We start from the raw sequence: 27,524 nt of genomic DNA on the forward strand, positions 1-27,524 counted from the left end.
GTATAAATGACTAACTAATATTATCAAGTGTCTAGGAAAACTCTCTTGCTGCAAAATTTTTATTTGGCAAATATAGTATTCACAATAACCAAACAATGAATGTCATAATATATTCATATATTACACAACATGCTAACCAACTCGTATCTCTCTCTCTCTCTCTCTCTCTCAATTCCGTAACTGAACAGTATATATGTGATAATGGTCTATGTTACAGATGCCTTCATGTAGATGTGGTTGAAAGTAAGAAAATTTGTATGACTAAAGCTACATTCACAAGTCTGTAACAAAATGTAACATGACATACAATCTTGGACCATGGGAGATAGCACACTGGCACACTATTTTATCTCATTATGAGATGTTGCGCCATATTTGTGCTTACCCTTAAAAACAATTAACAGTGCATGAAATGTAATATCCACAAAAGTATATCTTAAAAGTATATATTTGTTTTATCTCGTAATTTGTTCGTACATTCTTAGAATTGAACAAATATTAACATCCTTATCAAGTGAAAAACAAAGTTTCTATGCTTATAAATATAACAATAAATATTGATTTTTCTTTGTTGTGAATAGCAGGGGAGGGGAGAATAATATGCTGTGCTGCAACTTTTGTTTTCTCAAATTATTTCTCTACTAAAATCATTTTGTCATCCTACATCATTAGCAAATCAAGGAAGCAGTGTATATAAAGTTGGTAAGTAACTTTTAACATAAGTTATAATACAGTATTCTTAAAATGAACATTATTTGCTTTCCTTACCTCGCTTCATAGAGTGAGGGAGATATGGGTCCTGGTACACTACGGAAGGGTCTTGAGAGGCCTGGGGTGTGGGGCTAAGGCTTGGTAGTACCAGAGCTAAGCTCAGGAAGCTACTGTGTGGTCCTTCCCAAAACAACACTATACATAAAAATGTAGTCATATAAAAATGCATGAGTGCAGCAAAAACTAATATATTCAGGTCTGGATTATAACGATTTCCAAATTTAATGGCCAAAACTCGATCTGGTTATGGTCAAAGTATTACTTATATGGACCAGCTGCCAATACAAACCAGGGAATCTGGAAAATCTGGATTTGTGTTGCCAATAAACTTACACAATTTCCAATTTTTATTTCTATAGCATTTTTGGTGTACTGTATTACATATTTACTTTTTTCCATTTGACTTTGCTATCATAATACATGCAAATATGTGTCCTTTATTTTTTGCAAATTATAAATTATTATGATAAACCAGATCCCCTTATATAACAAGCAAGGTCTTGTACCAATTTCAGTAGCTTTATTGAAAAATGGGAAATAAAAACAAAGTATGGGACTACTAAAAGATATTTAAAACAGCTTTAAACCAATAATGTTTTTGTGGGAAAAAAATCATTGTTAAACAAGGCAAACAACAAATAATAAATCAACAATTAAAACAATAACCTACTGGTAATTTCTCCTATTGGTTTCTAAAAAAAAATACAAAGATTGGTGATTTCAGTTAAGGAAATCCCTTTCTTTTCTTTTCTTTTCCAAGAGGTGATCTGTCACTTGAACGATCAATGACATTGATACTACAGTGCTGAATGCATGTGTTGTCATGTGCCATAAGAACTGAACTCCACAACAAAAGTGCCTAACAGATGTATCGGTTGGGTGTCTAATTTTCAGCAACATTATTTTTGACTTACTCTCTGCATAACATTTCAAAGCTCCGGTGATGCAAAGAACACCAACTACCTCTGAATTTTCTTTGAGTTAGTGTAAGTGAAGAGAGATACCCTATAACATTTTTAATAAATTATTATTCATATTTATAAGACAATCTTACTGGAAAATACAGGGTTGTATGTAATGAAACTCCTCTTTATGATATGGTCATAGTGGTTCCCTGTAGCTTCCCCCACTCTGTTAAAGGGGCCAACAACAAAAAAGGGCAGTGAAAAGACCCCAAGTAGAGGCTTCTTCCACGAAGCATGAGAACGACACAGGGCAGAAGCAACACCAGCCAGAGCAAGTGCAATGATCCGGGAATCAGACTACTGTACCCCCGACCAACAACCAGTGAGTGGTCCAACCTAGAAGGGGTACCTCTGAAACAGGGATACAATACCTCCACATAACGACCTGAGGGGCTAGAAGGCAGTGGCAGCAGCCAAACAAACCAAACAAGGAGTCACTTCAGGAAACAGATGGGACAAAATGGTAATACAGACAAAAATATAAAGGCAGACAAAAGGGTTAAGGACCAAGCTGAATCTAATGCCCGGGCCATCATGCAAAATGGGCCAGAAAAACACCACTGCCTACCAAAGGATAGAAGCAAGTCAGGCAGAGATGCCAAAGCTGGAACTGCAACAACAGTTCCATCTTTGGCAACTCCTTCCAGTAACAAGACAGCCACACCAGGAAATGAAGCCAGAACATCCACAACTGCCCAGACTCGTAAATCAGCTGCCAATAGAGCACTAGTCTAGTGATATTCTGCTGTGAAGGCTCCTGAGAATAAAGGAAACTGAATATGGAGCTGCCACCTGTTCACTTCCATAGAAAGAATTGGAGCAAACAAGCAGCTCTCAAGCAACACAAAAGAAGCACCTCCTAAGAACAACTGCATTATGAAACTAAATTCCCGCCAGCAAGCATCTGGGTTCGACAAAAGCCATGCCAAGCCAAGGACTTTCCCCGAAATAAGATTATCATTATCACTGTCATCAGAAAAGCAAAGTCCTCAACCCATATGAGGAAACAAAAGAGGTTCACCGGAACAGAAAGAGGTCCGCTTGAATGGAAAGACGATCGCCTGAACAGAGGAAGGTGCAATGCAGGACAATGCAAACCCCACGAAATAATGTGTGTCCAGTGAACTGAATGGGACGTGGAAGTGCACCCGAGGAATCCAGCTCGAACAGAGACGGAGGAAAAGTAAACACCTTCACCCAGAGCAAAAAAGGAACACCAACTACAGATGGAATCAGACACCATGAAGAATTAAAGGTCATCTAGGAACATTCCTTGGGCTACCCCTCAACCCCAAACGTTTGACATTAAAAACCCGGGACAGAGCTGAGCTCTGCACAGGAACTTGATTGCCGTGGACAACGCTTTCTGCGGGGACTTGGTGCTTTCGGACATTACTGATATCTGTGGTTACAAGGTCCGTTGTTATACGCCTCTGGGTGACCGTTTGGTACAACGTGTGATCCGGCATGTTGTTGACATTAGTGCAGACGACATCGAGGCGCAACTGCAGGATGACGACATTCCATTCTTTGGTGTCAAGAAATTTATGCGTAGAATTGATGGAGACCTGTGTGATACCGGCACTGACCTTATTTTCTTCACTCCCTCCTCCCCTGATTGGGTTTGGATTAATGGATTCCTTCATAAATTGGAGGTGTACGTCCCCCGTTCCACTCGGTGCTTTCGTTGCAAGGGTTTTCTTTATACCATACCTCCCATGGCTGCACCAATGACATCCATTGTGGCAAATGCTCTGGTTTAATTACACTCGTGACTGACTCCAACGAGCTCTGTTGCCCCAACTGTCGTGGTGATCATGCCATCACTTTCAATCAGTGTCCTTCCTATGTTGTGGCACTTGCTAAGGCTCTTCCCGTGGTCACTCAGCCCACCAGTCACGCTTTGCCTCATCCTGCCCCGGTTCATTATCACCCACCGCTTCCCCCTCCACCGCCACCTTGGCCCATGCCTGACCTGTTTGTCACCGACGTTCCTCTCACCCCTGAGGCTTCTTCTCTCCCACCCACCACTCACCCGAGTCCCGATCTTATTGATGCTATTGTTGCTCGTGTTGTGGATGCACTCGAGATGGTGCTGATCCACCTCGTCACTAAGTTCTTTCCACAGTCTGTCCTTCCCATTCCTGAGACTGACCCAACGCTCCTCTCCTCTGCTTCTTCTATGGTTGATGTCCATCCTCCCGCAGCTGCCTCTGCTATCTCCAATGTATTTGAATCGATGCTGGACAATGCCCTTCGGAACTTTGGCGAGCCTTCCCTGTCTCTCTCCCCAGGCTGTGTTGCCCCACATCTCTGCCCCCGGTACTAAGCGGAAGCAATCCTCCGTCGTCCTGATTTCCAAGGGCCCTGCCACCTTTCCTGATGGGCTTCTTACGTCGCGTTCTCCCACGACTTGTCCTCGCACCCTTCCTAGGTCTTCCTCCCGTTGTCCTGCTGATGCTTCTGCGAAGTCTGATGCGTTAACGTCCCAGGCGTGAGGCTCCGGATTCCATCTACCAATCTTGCCCTGTTCTAACCTTGCCTGTCCGGTCTTGACTTCCTCTACCCTTCTACACATTCACATTTGCCTCCTTCACATCCTTTGCCCCACCCTTCGTCTCTTGCCTCCGTCCCTCGCTTTTTTTACTGCGGCGACGCTTTCTATTCGCCTTCTGTTTTCTTTCTTCCTCTCCTACGTTCCTTTCCTCTTGTTTATTTTGCCTTTCTCCTCGCCTACCTCGATGACATCGTTAGCTTCTCGACTCGGGTACGTCATGACCGTTGATGTGTTGTTGTGCATTGTCATATACACATCTTTCTACATTACCACTCGTGCAGTCATCGGGAGGATGTACCTTCACGCAAACTGCATGTATTGCAAAGAGCAAGAACAAGAAGAGCTCTGCACACAATGCCTGAGCAGATAAGAAGGTATCTTCAAACTTTAAAACGATCCGATATAAATACACACCCCGCCTCCTGAAACACCAACCCCAACAACTCCAAAACCCCAAAAGAATGAGACTAGCCTCAGAATTGGGGCTAGTCTCATTCTTTTAGGGTTCAACTGCACAAGCATCAACCTGCAACAAAAAAACAGGCAAATGAACCTGAAGTAGCTTCCACCTGTGTTGTCTCATCACTTCAAAAACAAACAAAAACTAGAAGACAAGTGCTTGATTCAAAATAGCATCCCAGCAAACCCAAGTATCACACAGCCCTTAGGGTAGAGGTAAAAAAAACTTGCCAAACAGCCAGCAGAGGAAGACACAACAAGTCACCATGGGTTTGTAGCAAAACTGATGGACAGCCCTCAAAACAAAAGAGATTGAGTGCAAGCTTAGAGGGGTCGAACCATATTGAGCCACACCAATGAACTGCAAGCTTGCCAGGGCCTCAAAGTGAGCAGGGCACACAGGCAGAATGGACACTCGCTGGATGAATTGACACCGAAAACACGGCTGTGAAGAGCGTTAGAAGTGCGCCGTATAAACAAGCATGAAAACCCTAGCGCACCCCTACTCAATAGCCTCGGAATGCTTCCAATCTCAGAGCCTTGTAGAGGAGTCATAAATCCTTGCACTACTCGGGGAGTAGTCCAAAGCTCCCTTTACTGGCACCAACCAGAGATGTATCCTGTCAGGGCTGGTAAACACTTAGGGAAGGGCTACCCTAGACATATACAGCTTGAGGTGAACTTTCCAAAGTCTGCACAACAAGTGAACCTTGGAAACAGGGACATGAAGCAGAATCAAGAAAGAAATAATACACTAACAATTGGGCCCCTACAGGACACACTCCAAAAAATGGCCAACACTTATTAAGAAAATCCAGGACCCAAGGAGCTGGCAACTCACACAGTGGTCAAACAAGTCTGACAGCAGGTGAAGGACTAAGGATTGTTGACACGGGGAGCCAGCAACTCTCATGGTGCTCCACCTCGACTCGAAACTGAACCTCGCCGAGGCAAAACATTTAAATGAGAGCAGGAATGAAGAAGAAATAAATTCTTTTTTCTACAAAGTGATAGGGGTAGGCAAACCAGTAAAGTGGTACATAAAGGCAAACCAACAAAATCAATAGAGAGAGGGGGAGTGAAGAATAAGGAGAGGGGGAACAAGTTCCTGAAGATTGCATACACCAACATAGATGGAGTGAGATCGAAGATACTGGAGTTAAGTGATGTAATACAGCTGCAGACACCAGACATTGTTGCACTCACGGAGACAAAACTTGAAGATGTAATTTTAAATGAGGTCATATTCCCAAGGGGCTACTCAATTTGGAGACGGGACAGAAAAATTAGGAAAGGCGGTGGCGTTGCTGTGCTGGTAAAAGAACACCTAAAGGTGAAGGAAATAATGACTGCCAATCCACAAGAAGTTGACATAATAGCACTAGAGATCTGCTATGAGGATGATAAACTAATGATGATAAATGCATATAGTCCACCGCCAAGCAGCACATGGTCAAAGGAGGAGCTAGATAGTAAACGTGAAGGTCTTATAACAATAATGAGAGAGATTATAGCGAGAGCGGATAACGATAGATCACGACTGTTGATAGTCGGTGACTTCAACTTGAAATCCATAGACTGGGAAGCATATGAAGCTAAAACAGAAGATTTTTGGACCTGTAAATTTGTAGACCTCATCCTGGAAACATTCTTGTATCAACATGTTAAACAAGCTACGAGGATGAGGGAAGGGGACGTTCCCTCCATGCTAGATTTGATATTTACCAGGAAGGAGGAAGAGATATTTGACATTCAGTACCTTCCTCCCTTGGGTAAAAGTGACCATGTCTTTTTGGGAATAAAGTATGCAATGCGTTATAAGCTGGAAGAAAATAAGGAGGTTGAAGCAGTTGAAAAACCAGACTTCAGGAGAGGACATTATGGTGACCTTAGAAATTTTTTTAGTGAGTATAATTGGACAGACTTGATGCTAGGCAAGGAAGTGAATGAGATGTATGGCAAGTTTTGTGAAATATATGATAAAGGCACAAAAAAATTTATACCAAAACAGAGATGCAGGACCAGAAAACAGGATTGGTTCGACAGAAATTGTGAGAGGGCAAGAGACCAAAAGACACAAAAATGGAATCAGTATAGGAAGAGGCCAAACCCCCAAACATACCAGCGATACAAAGATGCGAGAAACAATTATACAGCAGTAAGGAGAGAGGCAGAAAGAAATTTTGAAAAAGGGATAGCAGATAAATGTAAAACAGAACCGGGCCTATTCTACAAATTCATAAACAACAAATTGCAGGTAAAGGATAATATCCAGAGGTTGGAAATGGGAAACAGATTCACGGAAAATGAAAAGGAAATGTGTGAAACATTAAATGAAAAGTTCCAAAGTGTGTTTGTACAAAATGAAATCTTCAGAGAACCAGACACAATAAGAATTCCAGAGAACAACATAGAGCGGATAGAGGTGTCTAGAGATGAAGTGGAAAATATGCTAAAGGAGCTCGGGAGGAACAAAGCAGCTGGCCCAGATGGCGTTTCACCATGGGTTCTGAGAGAATGTGCATCTGAGCTCAGCATTCCACTTCACCTGATCTTTCAGGCATCCCTGTGTACAGGAATCGTAGCAGACGTGTGGAAACAGGCTAACATAGTTCCAATCTACAAAAGTGGCAGCAGGGAAGACCCCCTCAATTATAGACCTGTATCATTGACAAGTGTAATAGTGAAAGTATTGGAAAAGCTAATCAAAACTAAATGGGTAGAACACCTGGAGAGAAATGATATAATATCAGACAGACAGTATGGTTTTCGATCAGGAAGATCCTGTGTATCGAATTTACTCAGTTTCTATGATCGGGCCACAGAGATATTACAGGAAAGAGATGGCTGGGTTGACTGCATCTATCTGGACCTAAAAAAGGCTTTCGACAGAGTTCCACATAAGAGGTTGTTCTGGAAACTGGAAAATATTGGAGGGGTGACAGGTAAGCTTCTATCATGGATGAAAAATTTTCTGACTGATAGAAAAATGAGGGCAGTAATCAGAGGCAATGTATCAGAATGGAGAAATGTCACAAGTGGAGTACCACAGGGTTCACTTCTTGCACCAGTGATGTTTATTGTGTACATAAATGATCTACCAGTTGGTATACAGAATTATATGAACATGTTTGCTGATGATGCTAAGATAATAGGAAGGATAAGAAATATAGATGATTGTCATGCCCTTCAAGAAGACCTGGACAAAATAAGTATATGGAGCACCACTTGGCAAATGGAATTTAATGTTAATAAATGTCATGTTATGGAATGTGGAATAGGAGAACATAGACCCCACACAACCTATATATTATGTGAGAAATCTTTAAAGAATTCTGATAAAGAAAGAGATCTAGGAGTGGTTCTAGATAGAAAACTATCACCTGAGGACCACATTAAGAATATTGTGCAAGGAGCCTATGCAATGCTTTCTAACTTCAGAATTGCATTTAAATACATGGATGGCGATATACTAAAGAAGTTGTTCATGACTTTTGTTAGGCCAAAGCTAGAATATGCAGCTGTTGTGTGGTGCCCATATCTTAAGAAGCACATCAACAAACTGGAAAAGGTGCAAAGACATGCTACTAAGTGGCTCCCAGAACTGAAGGGCAAGAGCTACGAGGAGAGGTTAGAAGCATTAAATATGCCAAAACTAGAAGACAGAAGAAAAAGAGGTGATATGATCACTACGTACAAAATAGTAACAGGAATTGATAAAATCGACAGGGAAGACTTCCTGAGACCTGGAACTTCAAGAACAAGAGGCCATAGATTTAAACTAGCTAAACACAGATGCCGAAGAAATATAAGAAAATTCACCTTCGCAAATAGAGTGGTAGACGGTTGGAACAAGTTAAGTGAGAAGGTGGTGGAGGCCAAGACCGTCAGTAGTTTCAAAGCGTTATATGACAAAGAGTGCTGGGAAGACGGGACACCACGAGCGTAGCTCTCATCCTGTAACTACACTTAGGTAATTACACTTAGGTAATTACCTGGTTAGTCAGCTGTTAATATGGTGTGTGTGATTTATTTGCTGTATTGTTTATCTTCTGTGAACCTTGCAGATCTCTATTTTGTTTCACTTCCTTTCTGGGGGTCTGTTTCTTTATAAACATGAATCCCCTGCTCCCTGCACATCCATGAAGAGGTCAGGTTATGGGCTCTGGTCTCTGGTGTCTTAAGGATTTGCAAAAACTGATGTGACTTATAGTTAAGGAGTGCAGCTAACTACAGGGAACTACCATGCACCCATCAAGAAAAAGTGTCCAGTTATAAGACCCTTTTCCCCCCTCCAAAGGAAATTCAACTAAACACTGTATAATAAAACATTGTCTTCTGATTGGCTCTCGGTAGCACTGATACTGCTAAGCTTAAAGATAGCACCAGGCCTCTAAGACTCACCTATACCGGGACCCAAGTAATGTAAGAGCTTGATTATTACGATTTCATTAACCTGAATATCCAAGTAATCCTAATTATTTCACATTTGGGTTTTCACCTTTTTTTTTTCTTTTAAACCTAATTAAAAGGTTCTACCAAACGAAAAACTTGAATACATTGAAGGTCATGTAAGAAGGACTTACCAACTCTAATAAAAAATTCTGGTTACTGAGAGTTCTGCCAAACAAAAACTCAAATAAATTAGAATTTTTTAATTTTTGTATTTTTCCAATAATAAAAAAAAAAATTGGCTAACTCAAATGGGGGTGAGGCCCCATGAGCACAGACAATACAGGTAAAAGGAGTCTGGGATTTAGAGATCTACCAAAAACAGGACAACAACCAAAAATAAGCTTCTGCTTGCAAAAAGTATGGGGTGCATAATAAAGAAATATATTGAAAAAAAAAGGAAACCAAAACAAACTGTAGTCTGCCACAGGTGAACAACCCTAACTCTGGTGTGCCCAGCTGATGCCAGATGGCAATTAAGCTCATAAGAGAACCCTCACCAGCTGCCAGGACTGAACCTATTGCAACATATTCTGTATATTGAAATTGATTTGTCCTAAAAATAAAAAAACAAATACAAACTCATGCCAATAAAAATTTTTTTTTATTAAACTATACCGGCAGGATGGAAAAGGTTCTGTAGCAAGGTAGAAATAACAACAATTGTTTGTAAGGAAATTAAGAGGAAACAAACAGCACACATACAAGTTACTTAAACAAAATATCTACACTACTATGACATCAAACCTGATTAATTTTGTGTGTACAGCTCTGGAATCATCTTATTTACCTGACACGAGTCAGGTATAAATATTCGAGATATTTTCACAAGTTGCAATTAGGCACACACGAAAAAAATGTGATACATAATTTTAAAATAGTCAACTCACTGAGAGGTTATCTAAAAACCACTTAAATAAATAATAAAATTATTTTAAAACTTCACCAATTAATAAGTTTTTTACAGGATGTTACTTTTATGGAGAAACAATTTTGACAAATTAGCAAACTCTACTGAAAAATATTGAATAACTTTTAATAAACCTTCTGCTAACTAGGTTACACAATGCTGTTACTTCAAAAAACCAGCGTTGAATGTAATGAAACGCCATTTTCTGGGTGAATCCCAGAGGCTCCCCGGAGCTATCCATAGCTGATATACATACCTTAACTATTTGGCATCAGTCGATGTGGGTGGACTTCTAGGCCCACCAAGGACCACGAGCCAGAACCTAGCACCCTCCCAGAGGTACGAGGAGCAATGGCCCATAGATATGTACGTGTCATTTGGAGCATTCTATATCTACCATCGACCGGGACAGGCACCCAAAAAGGTAAGTGCCACAAAATAAACCCCTATTCTGGTTAACAACGAAAATCAGCAAACGAGTGGACAGAACTCCCCAAAAGAAAAACGAATAAACAAGCCAGATGTCACACAAGCCGCGCCGTATGTCTGCACAGACACCCCCCCCCCTCGGAAGGGGAAAGGGGGAGCCCCAGACCCTTGTGCTGGCAATCCACACCCTAGTTCTGAGGCTGGATATCAAAAACGTCAAAATATGCAGACCGGAGGGAGGAAGGGAGGGTTGCCGGGGAGCCTCCGGGACTCGCCCAGAAAATGGCGTTTCATTACATTCAACGCTGGTTTTTTGGGGGGAACCCCTACAGCTTCCCAGAGCTACTTCACCAAAGACAGAAACAGTGGGACGCATCTGGGAGGTGGTCGGTGCTCACACCACAACACAAAGTCAAGACAACAGGCTGCAACAGTCAACCCTAGGCGACATAGGCCCAACGAGGCCCAGGAACAGACACGAGGGAGCACGCAGCCAGGACCCACCGCGATCGCCAACACAACCCTGTGCCCGAATGCCAGCCCAAGACATGCCACCAATGATGGCAGCAAGCACAGCAAACCTACAAACATCAAGGGCATGGGAAGACACCGCAGTCTGGTTAGAAAGAAGGACTTAGCAGACAACCGGAGAGACCGAACCCAAGAACAGGAAGGGAAACCAGATCAATCCAAAGCGTAGCTCGGCCACAGAGGCCGTGGCGCGCAAGAACGGAGGAGAGCCGCAACCGGACACAAGAAGCACCCCGGCCAACCAACCAAGCAGCAACAACCCCAGGGACCCCTCTGGAACTGAAGAGGCCACAACAAACCAAAGGGAATAGAGAAAAAGAGCATCCTGCTCCAGAGCAGGATGGCACAGGTGGAGCATGAGCAGGCCGGAGGGAAACAATGCCCGAGACAACTCGGGAATGGTGCAGAAGGAATAACAAAATTACTGGAGCAATCTGAAGCGGCTCCACCAGTGCCACACGAGATAGGGTGACGTTATGCGGCCAGAAAACAGCCCTGAACTACCACAAGAGAAGGAAAAGACCATGACAACAAGGTTATCGCAGTTATCTATGAAGAGATAAAGACCGCCAGAAAACCTCATACTGCCACCGAGACAAAGCAAACAGGAGGGACACATTCAAAAAGCCACCTGACCACCAAATAAAGGGTGATAGACACTAGTCAAAAGTACCAGACAAGAATACTCAAGGAGAAGACCAAACCAGCCCCACCACGGACCAGACTGACCATGTAAAAGAGGCGGAGCCACGGGAAAACCCCTGGATGCAGACACCGAGCAAGCCGCACCAGAACCAAGGCAGTCAAAGAACGAAAAAGAACGCCTGCCAGGGAACAGGAACCCAAACCCGGCGAGCCAGGAAAGAACCAACCTGGCAAAGCAGAAACGCCTCATCCGGGAGGCACCCCCCCCCTCTGGGACCCCTGAAGGAACAATAAGCCTGATAACAGACAAGAAGCTGCTGCTTGCAGAAACTGCCAACCGCAACTCCGCAAACAGCAAGGGCAAAAAGAGCAGCGAAAAACCTAAGCGCCAAGGCCCAAGAAGAGGCCAACAAGGAGCTGAGCACCACGAGCCGAAACCTGAGATGCGAAGCGAAAAACAGTGACACCGCAACCCACAGGAGCAGCACCACCAGCCCCAACAGGGTAGAACGAAGCACCACGTCAGGGCCCCGAGGACGAGCCGTCCTCCATAGCCCCGGCCTCACAAGAAAAAGCCGGGGCAGCCAAAATAGCAGGAAGAGAGCAGGCCCACTGGAACTACGGCCTGAGGAACAGACTTGAATGCCCCCTATGCAACCCTGGAAGGGGTAAACCCCAAAACTGCCCGAGTCTCAAACCTCGAAATCCTGCCCTGACCCCGAAGCCCTCAGACGCCACGGAGCCGGAAGCAGGAGGATTGGAGGGGACTGAATGAACCACAGCAGGGGAAGAACGAGGGGGCGCAGACTGAACCAGAGCCAACACAACCAACACCCCCAAGTCCAGGTCCCGAGAAGCAAAATGGGGCAGCCTCGGGGCATCCGGGGAAGCAACCAAAACTACACCTATCCAGCAATGCACGAGCCGCCTGCACCTGAAGAATATCATCAACAGAGTGGGTGATCGGAGCCATAAACAAGCAACAAAGCTCGCAGGACTCAGGGTCAAATGTGTCACCGACCCAACAGACAGCATGATGGAGGCAAAAACAATGAGCATCGCCCTGAGACAAGGGGACAGAGCAACCCTCAAACTCACACAATGCAAGAGGGGACACAGGGGTCACACCCAGTGGACCCGAGTGCCCCCCACGGGGATTCCCAGGGCCTCTAGACTGGGTCTGCTAAGGATTATCCCAGGCAGGGTACTGCTAACCGGCACACCAAACTACCAGGCAAACTGCAAAAAGCTGAACTCACGGTACGTGTCCACTCACGAGGGCAAGGCAGAGGGTGCCACCACACAAACGATCCTAAGATGAGGGGAAGGAAGAACACAAGGCAGACCCCCCCCTATCAGGCAAAAACAAAAAGAAAAGAAAACCTCGCAAGAGGACAACATACCCAAAGAGAACAGAGCCGGCCGCTGTTAAAGGTGAAAACTAGCTACGCAGTACCCTGTGCCCCACCAGTGCAATAACTGCCACTTACCCCAAATCAAATAAGGGCGGAAAACAACCCACACACTTGGGGCTGCCAAGTGCCAAGCAGCAAAAGGCCAACAGAGGTAGACCTAAGGTGACTTATGGAAGGGAGCCCCAAGCCCCAAGGGCGGTACTTACAGAGCACTCAGGGAAGGTGACCCTAAACACATGCAGCCCGAGTACCTGAGAAATTACTTCCAACTTGCACGCCACTGTAAGAGCAGTACTGAAACCAAAAACAGCACTGAGAGAAGACTGGAGTTGGAGCCACACAACTATGCGCGATCCCATCAGCCGAGGAACTGGGGTGTGGGTCGCTGGCACGAGGGGTCTGGGGCTCCCCCTTCCCGGGTAGGGGGGAGCTGTGCAGACATGTGGCGTGGCTCGTGTGATGTCTTGCTTTTTTGCTCGTTTTTCTTTTGGCGAGTTCTGTCCACTCTTTCCCAATTTTCGTTGTTAACCAGAATAGGGGTTTGTTTTGTGGTGCTTACCTTTCTGGGTGCCTGTCCCGGTCGATGGCAGATATATAATACTTCAAATCACATGTGTATTTTTATGGGCCATTGCTCCTCGTGCCTCTGTGAGGGAGCCAGGTTCTGGCTCGTGGTCCCCGGTAGGCTGAACTCCACCCACATCGACTGATGCTAAATAGTTAGGGTATCCATATCAGCCATGGACAGCTCCGGGGAGCTGTATGGGCTCCCCCAGAAAGATACATGGACTATTTTCACTCCTTTTGATTATCTAATCTAATGCATTTATAAATGGTGAACAGTATAAGGCAGAAAAGGTATGATAGTGTTGATATGAATTATATATTTATGAGGTGCAATTTTTGTCAGAGAATACTGTATATGAGAAGGTAACTTTCTTAGTACATGTTATAGTAATTAAGTTATAAAGAAATTGAAGATGATGCATTATAAAGAAGGTTGAGACTTCAATACATTCTTTAAATAAGACAGTAATGAAATGAGTGCCAAAGAAAATTTAAGGCCGAGAACAAAAGTGCCTCAAGAAAACTGGCCACAAAGCTGCCATGTTGCTCTACTTTCAGTAGTGAAATACTGTATTCTTTCCTTACAATATCCTAAACTTGCAAAATATTTTTCATTTTGTATTAATACTATAATGCGTGCAGACAGAAGATGATGATAAATTGCTTTCCATAGTTGTAATTATTTTCTATGTATATAAAGCAGGTACTATAGTCTATCTATTTGTAGAATCCTCATTATCAAGTATCAAAGTAGCTGCATATAAAATGTTTAATAATAACAATGAAGAAAATCGTCACAAATTTCATTAAAAAATGACAGACCATCAATCATTACACTTTATCCTTTAAATATCATTACTCTGTATCCTTATTTATAATTGTAACTCATCATTAAAATATCATGATTACATACATTTTTGTTTATTGAAACACTTGATTCATTGTGCAATACTAAAATAAAAGGTTTCATCATTGCTTATGTAACATGGGTATTCTCTCTTCATACATCTTTATACAGAGTGTACTCACCTAGTTGTGTTTGCGGGGGTTGAGCTCTGGCTCTTTGGTCCCGCCTCTGTGTGTGTGTGTGTGTGTGTGTGTGTGTGGGGGGGGGGGGGGAGGGGGGGAAACTGTATAACAACAAATAAATACAAACCCTAGTACCCTTATTGCGAGCACCCTATTGTATTTACTGTGTAATAATCAGTAGTAAACCACAAAAGCTTATCATACAATACTATTAAATATTTGTATTTATAACAAATTTATTTAACACAAGTAGACTGCATGTATGAAGTATTTATGCATGTCTTCCATTTTATATAAAAACATTAAAGGACAACAAAAGTTTAGTAATGAAATTATACTACATAACCTACATATAAATAAATAAATAAATAAATAAATAAATAAATAAATAAATAAATAAATGTTTATTCAGGTAAGGTACATACATACAAGAGATTTTTACAAAAATTGCTAGGTTTGTAGATAGAGCTGGTACATACAATGCCTAAAGCCACTATTACGCAAAGTGTTTCGGGCGTATCTCAAATTTGGTATGGTATAGAGTTAATTGGTCCATTTTCTTTCTTCCCTATCTAAATTTTGTTTAAGGAATTTTAATAGTAGATTCAGAAAGAATATGTTCATCTTATTACAGTTAAAATGTATTAAAACAACATGTACAAATTTTGAGTCCTAACATGACACCTCTTATGTATACATAAGCAGTCAAAGCATTATGAGACATCTATATGGTCACTTTTTATTTAGAGTTTAAAGCATTTAAAACGCTTGGAATATGAATGATTTGCATTTGAAATCTAACTTCTCTAAATATATGATATGACAATTAAACAAACAAAAATGCAAAATATATACCCAGTGTTGATATAAATCCCTTTAAATCGCGTATCATAGAACTTTAAGGTTTTCTAAACTCAATATTCTATATATACTATACAGAAACAAAGATCACTTTCCAATTTTAAAATACATACATAAATTAAAATAGTTTATTATTTTTATTCATCTGTTTATTCTTTTCTTAAGTTTTTAATTGCCTACTATTGTTTTGATGCAATATTATCAGTTCCAGTTATCACATAAAATTGTCAATTTATATAATATCTCTTCATCATTCATAATGTTTTTGATTTCATTTAGTTTAATTGCTGCCCCATTAAGCTTCTATAGTGTCCATCATTTTTTTTTTTCCCATATTACACGAAACACAATGTGTATTAGTGGACACAGGCACTGTAGGTGTCTTGCCTAGGAATCCTGCACTGTTCTTATATCTTATTTATATGTACAAGTACAGTATATACTTATATTTAAATAAATTAGTATTTAATATTGTTATTGAGAAAATCCACTGGGGCTCTGAGGCGGCACAAACCTCTGATGCCTTGGTGATGCCTTTGTGTCGCCTCAGAGCCCCAGTGGGGCTGTGAGGCAATGCAAAGGCATTACCAGCCACACATTCTACCAGTGTGTGTCTGTACGCACTAGAGTATGCGGCTGGCAATGCCTTGTTCACAGGTTCGCATCACCTCACAGCCCCCAGTGGATTTTCATTCCTCATTCATGTATATCACGTTAGTGTGATTTTCTGTGTGAATATTATTATTATTTTTTTTTTTAATAATCAGCATACATATCTAGATGCAAAGCTGAACTTTTCGTACATATTTTGGCCTTGATATTATCTTAAAACCATTTTGACTCGACCAAAACAATTGACTTGATAAGGGTCCAGGACGGACGCAAACGTTGTCGTCTCATCTTCTGGTGTGGGGTTTTGTCATCATATCTTTAGCCATATTATTGTGACTCGTTGTCCGAAAAACCATTTCATTTTGATCTCATATTTAGCATCTTGTTTTTAGCCTTACCTGGCTGTAGGACTCTACTTCTGAGGGTAACCAATTATATGGTGAATATTTACTTCATTAAATATTTAATAAAAATATTACAACAGCAGTTTTCTTCTAACATTTATCAAATAGCTGTAATTCTCTTCATTACAGTATTCCTCTATCTGTAGGGTCAAACATTAATGCTGTATTGGTTATAAAATATTTATCAGACTTTTATAAATTTACATATAGAATAAAACTGAAATACAAATATTTTCTTGATGTAAGATTTTTATGGTGTAATAAGAGGATGAGAGGGGATAGTCCCTTTGAGACCTGTCTTATTAATAACTTATTTTTTTCTGCAATCCTTATGGAATCATCCTCAAAGATTTTGAGTTGGTGTGATCACGAACTGGATGAGATTGCATAGGTTTATCTTCCTGTTCAGTGTTTGATTAGCTATTTATTTTTCCATTGTCCCAATAAATTCTACTTAAATAAGCTTAGAAGCTTTTCTAGCAGGTATTAACAAATATTGGGATAAAATTCATGTCTTGCAATTATATATCACAAAATATTGCTAGTGCCCATGTGATTATTTTTTTTTTAAATTCATGTGCAATGATATAGAGCTTGTAGCACTGAATTAAGTGCAATCATTTCACAACTGAAAGATTCTGGGTTTCATTACCCTGAAGGACAGAGATGTTTTCATATAAAAGTCCAGCTAGGAATTTAGAGTTTGTTATTTATATAGGAAATTACATGATGGTAAATTCAACTTGACTGACCGATAGACCAATGATTGTACTGCAACTCTTGTATGGGCTGTTCCTCAGTCACTCCCTAGTGTTTAACTTTCTGGTTACCGTCGTGCCTCCTAATTATACCAGATCACTGAACGACTCGTCGAACACCAAAACTTGGAATCTGTTTTGCTCAAAGAACTTAAAGAACATGGGAATAAGGTTTTTACCTAAAAGCGAATAAACCACCCAGAAAGTCACAATGAAAACAAAACTACTGATCATAATAATGGCAATTCAAAGACAAAGCAAACAATTGTTGGCAACAGGTTAATATCACTTGTGCCAACTTGCCAGATTGTCACAAGATGGCCACTCAGGTCATCCTTGATCATAGCACATCACCACCCTCACTCATATACCAGCCAAAGTGCCCTTCCAACCCCAAAGGAAAGAAGGGAACAACAGGCTGGCAACAGGGAATTATTGAGGGACCACTTAGAAAAGGGAATTTCATTACATTTAGTGTTTTATTTCTGGGTATGGGTGCACAATAAAAAACTAAACTAAAAACTTGAGCCATATTAAGTCAAAATTATCAATACGAACATATGACGTGGCTGGCCTAAGCACAATCACGAAGCATAAATAAGAAGCAATAAGCAAAATATGGCCTCACATGGGATGTTAAATGTCCCAAATGTCCCAAAACACATCATTACTTAGCTGTAGATAGCAGAATTTTTTTTTAGCAGGGAAGGCAACTAATCAGTTGGTATCAAGCATATAAGTGAGGGAGATGGCGGGGTCAGGATAGTGAGTGACTTAAGTTGCCTGCCATCAGGTGGATGCTGGGGGGGAGGGGGGGGAGAGAACTTTTCTCCATTGCTTAATAGTAGTTGATGAGCTGGAAAAGATCATCAAGGCAAATGGGGGAACCTTCGATAAGCCACCGACTTCCTGTCCTCGGCGACCCCACTAGTGTTACTGGCTCTCGGGTAAATTCAGGTAGTAGCTTGTTTTGTTTCACCAGTGACTTTCGACCAGTTTCCTTGGCTCTTAGGTCTACCTCTAATACCTATGTTCCTTTTGCCTCTATGACCCAACCAGATTCTGGTCCAGGTTTATGTTAGGCTACACAAGTCTCATGTGACTGGTATGACAGAGTTTAACACTTTAACCTTTTGACCTGTCAGCTCTTGCCCATCAGTAAACATTCTGGCCATCTCAAAATGCCTAAAACGTTTATATACTTTTTTATGTTTAGTAGAGATTTACAACAAAATGTATATTAATACATCATACATGATGATACTGAATATGTGAATGATTATGGACATCTCAACATTCATTTATTTTTCAATAAAAATTTGTTTGTTATATCTGCACACATCAGTCTATGTTACTGTAAAAATGAAAACAAACATAACTTTTACACTTTTCAAGGAAGAAATTAGCAAACCATGGTGAAAATACTCAAAAGGAAAGCAATTATCTTGTTGAGGAAGGTTGTTGGGCGAGGTGATCTCTGGCTGGTCACCTGATTTGCCCGAAGGGCTGTGCGTATTAGTGCCTTTAGGTATATACTTTACGTATATACTAGCTCTATCTATAAATCAAATGTTCTGCTTGTAACTCAATATGTAATTATGTACTTTTATCTAAATCTAATGTTTATTTATTATTTCCATTTTACTTTTTATTTTGACATTTTGTTTGGTCCCCCGATAAGCTCTGGCCACAGTGTGCTAAAAAAATTATATACATTTGGAATTCCAAGAGGGATGATGCATTTTAGTGTTATTCAAACATTTACTACTGAAGTACGAACAATACATTTTAATGTCATCAAAGTGGTAAAGTGTTTAAGATGTAGAGAACTACTGAAAGAGCCAGCCCAAAATTGGGCATTTTGTGCAGAATATTTAAAAATAAATAACAAATACATGCCTGATTATGTAAACATCTTGATGTGTTTCTTTCCTAAGTATTAGTATTGAGGCACATTTATAGTACTGTACTGTATATTCTTTCTGTTACTGGAGATTATACAAACCTCATTCAATTTACCCCTGAGAACAGTTTCTTACTATCTATCAAATTCAATACATATGTTCACCTGATTTATTCTATCTGCACTTCATACTACAAGTAAATTCTTCCACCCTACTTACTCAAACTAACTGAAATTACGTTGCAAAAGTATATTTTGATATCAGTATGAACTTTGTTAGTAAATACAGCATTTGCTTTTGCCTTCAGCGTCTTGATACTGGTAAAGACTGTAGAAGTTCGCTAACCTGAAGCCCGCCAATCCGGAAAAATGCCCTAATCCAGCCAAAATCGCCTCAGGATAATGTTATATCCCTATCTGGATGGAATGTGCATAGAATCTGAATGACCAGATATTTTTCCGGACACAAATAGACAGGCAGAGAGTTTACCATATCTGCTGGCATATAAGTCAATATTTGGAGCCTAAAATTCTCTCCAAAAAAATGATCGACTTGCCGCTGAATAAAAAATGTGAACCTTTAATACTGAGAGATAATCGAGTGAAATTCCCGGCCAAACACTCTTGTACACCATCGCCACGAATGGAGTCAGGCAGGGAGGGTGAGTGTATAGGCAGGAAAGCTGGGAGGCTTCATGTAAGAAAGGAGGTTGGAGTGGGTGTGGATATAAGGAGTGGGTGTTGTGGGTGTAGGTGTGGAGGATGTCAGGAGTTGGGTGTAGGAATGGTGGGTGCAGGGGTCGGGTGTGGGTGTAGTGGGTGTCAAGTGTGGGTATGATACGTCTTTGAATGTCATGTGGGAGTTGGCGGAGGAGAAGTGTGTACCTTATGTGAGTCTCTTGTTAACCCTAGCAAGGGGGAGGGCAGCGGCAGGGAAGGGAAGGTTCTCAAAACGGTTGAAGGGTCGGTGGTGGTGCAGGACTTCTTGAATTATATATTTTTTCTTTTTGCTGTGGAGAGCTAGTTATGAATATTAAATAACACACCATAATAATTGAAGAGCATTTGGATGGTTAATTATTCCTTTAAATATTTACAAGAAAATAAAATGTGTTTTAACAGAACTTAATGCGCATGAACAAATCCACAAGGGCCGTGATGAGGATTTGAATCTGCAACCGAGAGCATCCCATACGCTTAATGCGCATATTATGTTGTCATCTTACAGCACAACCCCAACCTGTTCACCCACCTGCCTGCCCACTCACCTGCCAACTACCAAGTTCATCTGCCTGCCATCTACCCATCCACCTGTCTGCCTGCCCACTTGCCCTGCTCACCTACCAGCCAGGCAGCTAACCACCCACCCAGCCCCACACACTAATTAGAGTGTGTGGAAATTCTAATGATGTTGGTTGTGGTACAAAACTTTTTGGAAATGTTCACTTCTGGACTTCTCCTGTAAAACGACCTTTGATCCAGATGAGGAGCTCATCCAGATGAGGGTCCTTTCCATATAGTCCGGATTAGCAAACTTCTAGAGTACTGTAGTTTAACAGTAGTAAATACACCCCCCATCTCCCACACACACTCACATGTACACAAACTATGAACACCAGCACTATTCTTGTAGTTACAAATGCTTCAGGTGCTGTTGTAACAAATGAGCACAGTACAGTAATAACATGTATACACAATATTAACAAGTTGTGAATGACCTTTTTGAGACCTAATTTGGAATATAAAGCGATTATATGGTGCCCATATCTTAGGAAGCACATCAACAAACTGGAAAAGATGCAAAGACATGAAACTAAATGGCTTCCAGAATTAAAAGACAAGAGCTACAAGTAGAGGTTTAAGGTACTAAATATGCCTAAACTAGAAGATAGAAGAAAAAGAGGCAATATGGTTACTATGTACAAAATAATAACGGGAATTAATAAAATTGACAGGGAAGAATTCCTGAGACTTGGTACTTCAAAAACAAGACGTCATAGATTTAAACTAACTAAACAAAGCTGCTGAAGAAATATAAGCAAATTCACTTTCTCAAACAGATTGGTAGACGGTTGGAACAAGTTAGGTGAGAAGGTGGTGGAGGCCAAAACCCTCAGTAAATTCAAAGCGTTATATGACAAAGAGTGCTGGGAAGACGGGACAGCAAGAATGTAGCTCTCATCCTGTAACTACACTTAGGTAATTACACACACACACAGAAGGGACCAAAGAACCAAAGCTCAACCCCCACAAGTACAAGTAGGTGAGAATACACACGCACAAACACACAAATTTATCTGGTACTGTATATTTCCTTGAATATGATTAATTTATTTATTAAATAGTAAGCTATATTTATTTTTGGAACAGCATAGAACTAGTTGGAATGGTGACTAAGTTTACACTTCCCAGTGTCAATTAAACTTATACAATCTCATTCTTTTTCAATGCGTTTAACCATGTTATAAAGTCGAAAATATTCGTTAAACAACAATATATATATTTTTGAGTGACTTTACCATATAAATATTTTATGCTCATTATCAGCAATCCAGGGGACACATTTTTGTCAATGCATTAGAAAGTAATAACCCATGAAACTGAACATCATAAAAAAAACCCAGAGTTGAATGTAATGAAACGCCATTTTCTTGGTGAGCCCCGGAGGCTTCCTGAAGCTATTCAAATTGATATGTGCTATATTAGTTTGGGGTCATCAGTGACAGGAGTCCTTTTGCCTATCAAGAACTATGCGCCAGAACCTGGTCCCCTCAGAGAGTTGCTGGGAGTAATGGGCTATGAGCACTTTATATTTAAAGTATGTCATAATATGTCATAAGTATTTGCACAAGGTAAGAATGGACTCGGAAAAAGTATCCATGGTACCACGGAGCCCACAGAGGGTTTCCAGGGCCAGTAGGGTAAATGAGCCTTACAAGAAGCCCAGGCGCTGGTGCCAGCTAAGCCGGTAGAATCCCTGTCTAATAGCAGGCAAACTGACTACCAGTAGCAGCCGTGAACCGTCGGGGGCAGCAGAGGAGGACCACCGACACCACCTAGGCTAGCCTAATAAGAGGCTAGGCAGACCTCCAGTGCCCACAAAAGATAAAAACAACAAACGGACACTAAAAGTCCCTGAAGAAACACAACAAGCAAACTAGCAGCCAGGGAGAAGCATTGGTCACTTAGTTGTAATAAGGCAGGCTGCCCCAGCTACAGTGCGTCCACACCCAGCCAATAACACTCCCCCACCCAGGGCAAGATGGAAAGCCCAAGACCCCTGAAGTATCCCAAGGATGAAGATTACTTCAAGTGATGAAGTCTCCTAGTGGGAAGTGATTCCCAAATGCCCCAGGTAAGATAACCCTGAAACTCAAGGGCAGTACTTACGGAGCACCTAGGGAAGTTCACCCTACGCATATGCTGATCCACATACAAGAAGAAACGTGGCCAACACCCAAACACACTGCTGATACGGCCACACATGGCAAAATCCAGAACTTGAGGCCTGAGGTAACCAAAGTAAGCACATCTGTTCAAGAACTGGAGTGGTGAGCAGCCAACTCACCCTCCCCTCCTACGGGGGAGAGGGGGAGCCAGGAGGGGGGAGGGGGGGGGGAAGTTAGCTCCCGAGGATGAGGTTAGCCTTTTTCTCGAGCCGGGAGGAAAATTAGCTCCCGGGGGCACCGGGAAGGGGTAATGCTAACAAGCAGAAGTGCTAGTTGCATGAAGGATTGCTTGTTGGGTTTCTTTTTTGGGGAGTTATTTTGATCTTTTTGGATGTTGATTGCACAGGTTAACCAGATAGTGGTCTGTTTTGATTCGCCTACCTTTCTGGGTCCTTCCGCAGTCGATGGCAATTATGACATACTTTAAATGTAAAATGCTCATACACCATTGCTCCCCGTGCCTCTCTGACGAGACCAGGTTCTGGTTTGTGGTTCCCGGTAGGCATAAGAACTCCTGTGACTGATGATCCCAAACTACTATAGCAAATATCAGTTCGGATAATTTCAAAGAGCCGACAGGGCTTCCCACAGAAAATAATATTTAAGTGCATTTTCACAGACTTATCTGGATTACATAATGATTGATGGTCAATGATGATTATTTGAGGATTCTTACTGTTATACAGTATTACTTCTATATTATTAGGTTCATTATGAATATTGTACTGGTGGGTAAGAGTTTAGTTAAAATTGATATAAGACAGTGCTAAAACAAATTGCAATCAATACATACGTAAGACTTTCAACAACAGTATTCACTAATTCAGACCTTTGATATTACTCATAACTGTTTCTTCACTTAAAACTTTAAATACAGTACCTAAAATATGTAGTAACAAACATTTACAATTTTCACACTGCTTCATCATACTGACTGAATTAGAAAGTACTAATCTTAACATTTCTACAGGGCGTGAGAATCTTAGCACTCACTTTCAACAATGTAAAATTTTCTTTCTTAGCTACTTTTGATGTATTTATTCTGCAATTGTCTATAATTAAGAAAGTTAAAATTTCACTTCTTGCAATACATTTGTATTATACATAAATATTAAAAGGTACATTACCATTATTCTCAGAGACTCGTGCCAGCACCAAGCGTGACAGATGCAGCAGATTTGAGACTAAAACCAGACTTAGCATTAACTATATTTAACCATATCTTTTATAAGAAATTGAACCATCATTAGATCTGCTATTAGGCTCCGTATCGCTGATCTCGTCACATATACATTTGAATAATTCTTAACAAGAGCGAGTATAATGTTTGTGTAAAACTACTAAAAAGTAGTACAGTATTTTATAACAGTATTGGGCAAGAGTTTCAGTAATTTATTTATAGTCTGAGCCAAACAAAGAACATGCTGCCCTTACCCAAAATTACGTTGCTTGCAATATCCTGTCAATTCTGAGTGAGCCATAGGAATGATTTAATATTAAGCCACCGTGGAAAAGTGAGGATATACTGTACATCAGAGACTATGAATATAAATTAAAGCTCAAGCACTTAGTTAACACATGTGCCATATTCAAATGACAGAGTTGTCATCAGTAATTTATAAATAGTGTGTTGTTTGTGTTAACTAAGAAATTCAGAAATCCTTGGTTAGTGACAAGGTTGTGAAGAAGAGGTTAAGGACAAACTGTTAAAGTGGGATAAGAGTACAAGTAAAAAATAAAACTAGACTCTAGAATGCCCTGAGCAAGAAGTGTTGATGTCTATTCTTGCGCCATCATGACGAGGTTTCCTCCATTGGGATGGTTGTGACAATCTCTGGTGGCAAGAGCTCCGAGCTATCAACGGCATGTAGCTCAATGCTCTCCGTCACCAATACTGGTGGCTCAAGGACGGGTAGTAGCGTGTATGATGATGATGATGACGATGATGGGTGAGGAAAACGGTGAGAATAATGCATGTGGCGTCGATAGTGATGGTGTAGGTGGTGATAATGCTGATAACTGCTATGATGATGATTCCCAGAATGGCTTAAAATGCCTGGTGGAGGGACCTGCAAAGATGCACCGTCCTGGGCAACAGATGCCGAGATGGTTGGGATGATGAAGGGGGAGACCTCATTCTCCTCTAGAATTGTGGCTGGCTCTAGTGAGTCATACTCAGTAGTGATTGTACTGTTGTCATCATCTGAAAACCAACATTACAATTACCCATCACAATCTAATTACTGTACTGTGTTTTACTATACTAATTACTGTATATTTATTTTATCCTTTACAGGATGAAAATCCAATTTTCAATAAATAATTTGTAAATATGCCACTTATAATTAATCAATCACATTACTGAACAGTTAATTTATAAAAAACATTAGAAATATATTCCAGTTTTGCTAATAAATAAGTTTTAATATCAGAAAATACTATATTTATAAACAGAACTGAATAATGTACAACAGCCCCTGCACCCATTCAAGTCATGGCATGTGTAGGACACAAATTGGCACAAGTACAGCCTTAAAGTAGGGGTTCATGCAAAACCTTCCCTATATACCATGACTTTTAATCAAATATATAACTCATTCAATCTCTCACAATTCTATGTCTATATATATTATATATTTCAAGTATTATTGTACAGAATTATTGATAACATATGCATTCACTCTCTCCTAACAATTGACTTTTTATAAACATCTAAATTATCAGCTAGTCATAGACATTCATTTTCTTTTTGATAACTCCAAACATACAGTTTTCAGAGCTGACATCCACATGTAAGAAATTAGACTTCAGGTTTATTTTGTAGCTTACTTGTTACCTCATTGTCATTCCCCTAGACAGCACAAAATTTGGATTAAAGTACATAAAATCTCTATAATACTAACACAATGTAATTGAAGAATTTCCACTTGATTAAATCTCAGTCAGTGAAATTACACTTTTAACAGGAGTAAATGTTTAAAAGACACTTGCAATTTATTTTTTATGGGACAGTTCATATGTTACAAATAGCAATGATACACTTTAACTAAGGTTAAAAATGAAATTCCATTTGTTTTTTTTACTCAATTTTTGTGAAACATAAATTGGAGTACGAGAGACTACTTTTTCTAAAACATATTACCAGCAAAATTTTTGTTACCTCTCAGATAATCGTGATTTTGTATTAAAGCAGTTTTCATCATCTTCCAAACCACAAATACAAGAAACAAACAGTAAAGCAGAGGAAATAATGGTGAGGTAGATTGTCATGAGCAGATGTGTGTAACTCAATGTTGTCACGGCTACTGGGTATTAGATTTATTGTGACAATGTCTTGTTCAAAATACCTTGAAAAACTCTGGCTTGAGTTAAAGGCACAATTAAATTTGGTGAAGAAGCAAGTATAGATTCTCAAGGAGGAAATGTCAAACTCCAAAATCATTTGCATGGAAAACGAAAAGGTAAATGAAAAGTGGACCATAATCAGCAAGAAAAATCCAGAGTTAAATGTGATGCAATGACTCTTTTTGATGGGGTCCTTGGTGGCTCCTTGGTGCTTGCTACCTGGCAAGCTCCACCTAATGCCAGGCCCTTGCAAGTCACATATAAGCCTACTGAAAACTGAAGGACAAAATCTCGACCCCCCCCCCTCTTTCTCAAGAGGTGCAAGGAGCAAGGGATTGTACATCACTCTAACCAAAAAAAGGCCACCAGAAAGGTGGACAAATCAATATAGATGACAGAAAGGTAAACAAAGCATAAAAACTGGAACACTGAAACCCTGATAATCATGAACCACTTGGCTGAGAAGCAATTCTAATGTAAATATCACCTGCACACCACCAGTGACTGTACACCTTTTTTTATCAACAAACCTTGAATCATCAGTCACATAGCTGGGAAAATGGAAAAGCCAAAGCCCCAGAATGCGCAAGGGGAAGATCAAAGGAGCCACCAAAGACTCACCATAAAGAGGTGTTTCAATGCTAGGAGGGGCTTATAATAGAGATTCCTTGGTTCTGTCACCATTGAGAAAAACAAATGCTGGGAGGGCTTATAATAGAGATTCCTTGGTTCTGTCCCCATTGAGAAAAACAAAATGGGGTACTCACCAGGAGCAAAGGACAATTGTAGAAAATAATGTCCAGGAAGGGGGAAAATCAGCGATGAGTTAACCATCCCAAAGTCACAGAAGCTCAGCATGTACGATCAATATTCACCAAGAGCAACCAGTACTCAGTTGGACTGTCAAAACCCCAGAGCCTGAATATCTTCCAAATACAGTATATACTTAAAACAAAATCAGACAGAGCAGCAAACTTACGAGCATTAAGAACCCGAAGGTAGACTGTAGGCTGGCTAAACTTGAAGAAATTAAGGACCACCTGAGACAAGCCCTGGACAATGGATCCCCAGTGTCCCCACACACTATTAGTGGCACAGAGGCAACAGAGGATGGCTGCAACCTGACATAATAAATGATGCACAATTGGTTCAAACAGCCTAGCATCAATCATCAAAGGATACTGCACCATGGGACGGGAGCAGAGCCAAAACAGAGATGCAGTGATCAGAAAAGTCACAGGCTCCAGGGTGGAAGGGATAAAATCACCCAACAGGCAGCATGGTGGAGGTAGTAGGAATGACCATCGCCATGTAGCAAAACTGAGGAACAAATATGAAACTCAAATTCAGCAAGTGTAGGCTTGGAGGACTGGTTCATCCTAGACCATGTCAAAGACTGCGGGGCTTTTCCCTTGGATCTGAAGGTACACACCAAGCAAGCATCCAAGGCACAGGGATCACT

At 40.8% G+C, this 27,524-nt stretch overlaps 1 protein-coding gene and 1 long non-coding RNA gene across 2 annotated transcripts in view; both read right to left on the bottom strand.

The window, feature by feature from the left end:
- Positions 1 to 45: 45 nt before the first annotated feature.
- On the bottom strand, positions 46 to 13,785 carry LOC138355188 (uncharacterized). The gene is made up of 2 exons (XR_011223910.1): positions 8,748 to 13,785; positions 46 to 5,675 (listed from the first exon to the last, which is right to left on the bottom strand). It is a non-coding gene; the product is annotated as an uncharacterized lncRNA (long non-coding RNA).
- Positions 13,786 to 21,279: 7,494 nt separating this feature from the next.
- LOC123769352 (uncharacterized) overlaps positions 21,280 to 27,524 on the bottom strand; it is a 198,534-nt gene continuing 192,289 nt past the window's right edge. The window contains exon 10 of the mRNA XM_069310188.1: positions 21,280 to 24,920. Coding sequence (XP_069166289.1) covers positions 24,511 to 24,920 — 410 coding nt within the window. The 3' untranslated portion in view covers positions 21,280 to 24,510. The remainder of the gene's footprint in view (positions 24,921 to 27,524) is intronic.

The sequence above is a fragment of the Procambarus clarkii genome, chromosome 66, assembly GCF_040958095.1.
Source record: "Procambarus clarkii isolate CNS0578487 chromosome 66, FALCON_Pclarkii_2.0, whole genome shotgun sequence".
NCBI classification, from domain to species: Eukaryota; Metazoa; Arthropoda; class Malacostraca; order Decapoda; family Cambaridae; genus Procambarus; species Procambarus clarkii.